Source organism: Colletotrichum karsti (assembly GCF_011947395.1).
Source record: "Colletotrichum karsti strain CkLH20 chromosome Unknown Scaffold21, whole genome shotgun sequence".
In the NCBI taxonomy this organism is placed as follows: Eukaryota; Fungi; Ascomycota; class Sordariomycetes; order Glomerellales; family Glomerellaceae; genus Colletotrichum; species Colletotrichum karsti.
In genome coordinates, this window is record NW_024065921.1 from 740,887 (window position 1) to 746,026 (window position 5,140).

Below are 5,140 nucleotides of genomic sequence, written 5' to 3' on the forward strand. Positions count from 1 at the left end.
TCCCCATCAGGCCATCTGCTCCTAGGCCTGGCCTTCCTCCTTCTCCTTCGCCTACCTACCTACCTACCCACCTTCTCCTCCTCGCCCTCCCCTTCCTCCGACGTTGTCGACGCGAAAAATCTCCAGCGAACCGTCGCCAACACGACACACGACTCTACCCGCCGACTGCAGAGCTCATCCCACCACTCAGCTTTCTGAATCGCAACCGCTTGCTCGATTTTGCTCCAAAGAATTGCCAGCGCGCCAAAGGGCATCTTCATCGATACGCACCACGCCCGCCCACACTCCGCAGCAGTAGCGGCACGCACACTCACACGCACACACACACACACACACAGAACGTCGCCCCCGCAACCCCCTGCTCCAACCTGCGACTCCTCGATTGTGGGTTCAGTCCCCGACAGCTGCTCAACAACTCGTCGCCCCAGCCAGCACACACACCCTTTTCCCTCACGCTTACGATCTCTCGACGTGTTACGATTGACGACACGCTTCGCGACCGTACGAGGCTGGCCTGAGCAGAGCACTCTCGCCCAGATCATGACTTGACCCATCCTCGGGTTATCAGCGCGACCGCCTCATCATGCTGATGACACAGACCGCAGTGCCGGCACTAGTTCAGGGTCAGAAGAGCAACGCCTACAGTTCTCGAAAACAGCCCTCGCGCGAAAACATCAACCTCGAATCCAACAATTACTACAACTCGCAACCGGTGTTGGATCAATCCAACGTCGAGTCATACTCGTCCTATTCCCAGACCATCGCTGCCGCCTCTTCCTCCCTCATGAACGGCATTGCGGGGACCGCCCCGCCGGGCACCATGTACGTCCGAGCCCTGTACGACTACGAGGCCGACGACCGTACAAGTTTGAGTTTCCACGAAGGAGATGTCATCCAGGTCATCACTCAGCTGGAAAGCGGTTGGTGGGACGGCGTTATCAACGGCGTGCGCGGCTGGTTTCCAAGCAACTATTGTCAAATCATCACTAGTCCCGACGATATCCCCGAACATGACCATCACGGCGAGCTCGATCACGTCGACGACGACGTCGTCGACCAGGAAGTCTACGACGACCAGCTCGAAGAGGATGACGAGTCGGAGCTCGACGATCTCAGCAACGCCCTGCCGCTCGAGGGCACCGATCTCAGCGACAAATCGCGGGCCGACTTCTGGATTCCTCAAGCAACTCCTGACGGCCGTCTATTCTACTACAACATGATGACGGGAGATCGCAGCATGGAATTGCCATTGGAGTCTCCCGTATCGACCAACGAGTCCGGCCCGCGTAACAGGATGAACGTGAACGTCCCAGAAAAAACACGGCCCCCTCCCGAGATGATGGCCAGGGGGCTGACACAGGACGAAGACGAGGATTCGGAAGCGAACTCCGCATCCGAGTTGGAAGGAGAGTCCCTCATGCTCGCCTCGAGAGGATCTTTGGTGAGATAGCTGCCCGGTAATTCACGATGCGTGTGTTTCTGTACTGACAGACGAATGGCGCCATAGCCCCGTAACCGCCGGTCCAAGAACGATATGCTGTCACCGTCTACTTCAATGGATTCCATGAACGGTATCGCGCAGATCACCAGGGGAGAGAACAAGTACGTCAACCCGAACTTGGCACCCAGCACGACTCCGATGATCGCATCCGCAACGTCATTTACAAGCACGTCCTACAATACGCCGCCGACCAGCACCGTGCCTCGATCATTCTTCGACGATGGCTCAGCGCCGCCATTGACATGGACCCGTCTAGTATCCAACATGCGCCGGGCTGTGGATCGGTACCGTGACGCTATCACCAGCAACAACCGCTCTGAGTACGTAGCACGAGCGGAGGACATCTCGGACCATCTGCGACTGCTGCTAGCGGCCGGATCTGGCACGACCGACAACCACTCTGGCCAGCCTTCCATCATTTCAACCAACAAGGCTCTTTACCCTCATTTCAGAGATATGATGTCCAAATTCTCAAAACTCGTAATTTCGTCCCACATCGCTGCCGCCGACTGGCCCAACGCGGAATCAGTACAGAAATGTTTGCAAGAGGCGGACGGTGTTTTGCTCGGTGTGTTCAGCTATGTTGAGATCGCACGCCAACAGCGTGGGGAAGAAATACCCCGTCTGTTCCCTGGATTCGTCATCGGCAGCTCAACGGGTGGGAGCTGGCAGAATAACGGCCTAGGTGCTCGTGATCCAATTACGGCCAACTTCCTGGAGGACGAAGAAGGCGTCGTCGAACCAACAGCACTCTTGGACGGCAAATTGCTCGAAAGGCTAGATGAGCTGAAGAGAATGCTTGTATTCAGCATCCGGGAGTTGGACAAGAATCTGCTCGTCGCCGACAAGACCATGACTCCTTTTAAACATGAAGTCATTGGCAACAATGTTTGCTCGGCTGGTGGAAAGGTCCTGGAAACCTTCAAGCCGTGGATTGCGTTGATCGAATCCATCGACTTGGCTTCACTAGGGAACAGCTTCCAAACCCCGCAGCTGGCAGACTTCAGCGCCAACAAGCAGAGTTTGTATGACAACATGTCCGATCTCATCTTGGGTTGCCAGGCCGTGGCCGGTCCGCTGGCAGACGAATGGGCAGAAGTACGAGGCGAAGCTTTGGAGAATCGTCTGGACTACGTTCGCCAATGCGCAAAGGCGCTTGAGACGAACTCGTCACATATTGGATTCTCGCTGCAACTGCTCTCCGAGCAAGTTCAAATTAACATGCAGCAGCAGCCCGAGATGAGGTTGAGAGATGATCATCTTCAGCGCGAACAGCTCCGGAGAAACGACAGCATGCCTTACGACAGACCTCATCAGCGCACAGAGTCACGTATAATCCCAACTCGACCCCCCATGATCACTTCTCAGTCTTTCACCGAAGGTGACGGTACTGGCAACTTCCGTGGAGGTGACTACTCCAAGGTCAAGAAAATCTTGGGCGACGATCCGAATCCCCAGAGTAACCTGCCCCCGGTCGACGATACCCCAGAGTTCCTCAAATTGGATCACGAGCCCGACCTCTCTTGGGATAATAAACTGCAACCGCCCGTTGTTAAAGGTGGTACCTTGGAGGCTCTGGTCGAGCAACTGACGCGACATGACAAATTGGACTCGAATTTCAACAACACCTTCCTCCTGACTTACAGGTCATTCACCACCGCCCAGGATCTCTTCAAGCTTCTCGTGAATCGCTTCGGAATTCAACCTCCCGAAGGTCTGTCTCAATCTGACTTTGAGGCATGGCGAGACAGAAAACAGAAACTCATTCGCTTCCGCGTCGTGAATATTTTGAAGAGTTGGTTCGATAACTTTTGGATGGAGGACCACAACGAGGAATCGAAGCAACTCATCCGAGACGTTTACACTTTCGCCAGAGACACGGTGAAGTCTACTGAAACCCCGGGTTCCGGGCCTCTCATGACGGTCCTGGATCAACGTCTGAGCGGCAAGGAAGCTGGAGCTCGACGCATGGTTCAAACACTCAATCAGAACACGCCGTCGCCCATCATGCCCAAGAACATGAAGAAGCTGAAGTTCCTCGATATCGACGTCACCGAATTTGCGCGCCAGCTCACCATTATTGAGTCCCGACTCTACGGCAAGATTAAGCCGACGGAATGTCTCAACAAGACTTGGCAGAAGAAGGTCGCCGAAGGAGAGCCAGAGCCCGCACCAAATGTCAAGGCCCTTATTTTGCATTCGAACCAAATGACGAACTGGGTTGCGGAGATGATTTTGGCACAGATGGATGTCAAGAAGCGTGTTATTGTCATCAAGCACTTCGTGGCTGTGGCAGATGTGAGTGCAGGCTGATGACAGGATCTCGAAACTTGGCTAATATCTTGCAGAAATGCCGAAGTCTGAATAACTTTTCTACGCTAACCTCGATCATCTCGGCACTTGGAACGGCTCCAATTGCCCGTCTCAAGCGAACTTGGGACCAAGTGCCCCAAAGAACCCAGGGCGTCTTGGAAACCATGAGAAAACTAATGGCTAGCACCAAGAACTTTGGCGAGTACAGAGAGGCACTTCACGTGGCGAATCCGCCGTGCATCCCTTTCTTCGGTGCGTGGTCCCGGAACAACGCGAGACGAGTAATCACTGTGCTGACTTTGACTCCAAAGGTGTTTATCTGACCGATCTTACCTTCATCGAGGACGGAATTCCGTCAGTCATCAAGAAAACTAATCTCATCAACTTTGCCAAGAGGGCGAAAACAGCAGAAGTAATTCGTGACATCCAACAGTATCAGGCTGTTGGCTATTCGCTGCAGCCTGTGCCAGAACTGCAAGACTACATAGTCAGCAACATGCAGGCCGCTGGAGACGTACATGAAATGTACGATAAGAGCTTACAGGTGGAACCACGTGAGCGAGAAGATGAAAAAATCGTGAGGTACGTAGCCCTAAAAAATCAGCCCGGGTCGCTTGAAATCGTTTTGTTCTGGGCCCAAGGCCGGTCGTTCTGTGCTGCTGCGCTCATGGCAGGTCCCTTCAATGACCTCCATACACGATCAGGGGAGCACCACGCATGATGAACTGGGACTTCTCCCTTGTCCACCCATTGCAGATGATCTACTTGCAAATAGAAACTTTGGCTGACTCTATTCGGTCGTGATACAGGGTTCTTGCCGAGTCGGGCTTCCTATGAACGGCGGTCGCTGGGACACACCCTATCGCGCACACCACCATGCAGACCAGTCCACCAACGGGTTCAGCTGCAGCAAAGCCCTCTCAGTGCTCAGGTTGGCATGATCACTGCTGCGCGTAGGGATTCTTTGCACTACCAAGTTATGCCCTGCGAGCCGGCCCGCTACGTCCGCGATGGGTGATTAAACTCCGGGCTTGCCCGCCTACCCATCCGGTTCGCGTCTTCGGCGCAAGACTCGAAGCTTGCTCCGCCAGGGGGGGGGGGCGGAGGAAACACTATCCGTCGGACGGTCTTGACATACAGAACGAACCGTCAGAATAGGAATTCGCGGTGCAACTCAGTGAAAGGCAAAAGGGCGGGATGGCAACGCTGGAAATGGCACAATACCATGTGTCGACGCGCTTTTACGTTGATCAGACAAGGGCCAAACACGGCCCAGAAAGAAGGAAGGGTTTGATCAGAGCACGGTCACGCAAAGCAGGGTCACTG

The 5,140-nt window shown here is 54.5% G+C and overlaps 1 protein-coding gene across 1 annotated transcript; it reads left to right on the plus strand.

The window, feature by feature from the left end:
* Window positions 1–583: 583 nt before the first annotated feature.
* CkaCkLH20_07030 (RasGEF domain-containing protein) lies at window positions 584–4,832 on the plus strand (the record flags this gene model as incomplete). The annotated part of the gene is made up of 5 exons (XM_038889747.1): window positions 584–1,441; window positions 1,508–3,799; window positions 3,850–4,066; window positions 4,126–4,396; window positions 4,697–4,832. The coding sequence occupies 5 exons, from the start codon at window positions 584–586 to the stop codon at window positions 4,830–4,832; spliced, it is 3,774 nt and encodes a 1,257-aa protein (XP_038745110.1).
* Between the last annotated feature and the right edge of the window lie 308 nt (window positions 4,833–5,140).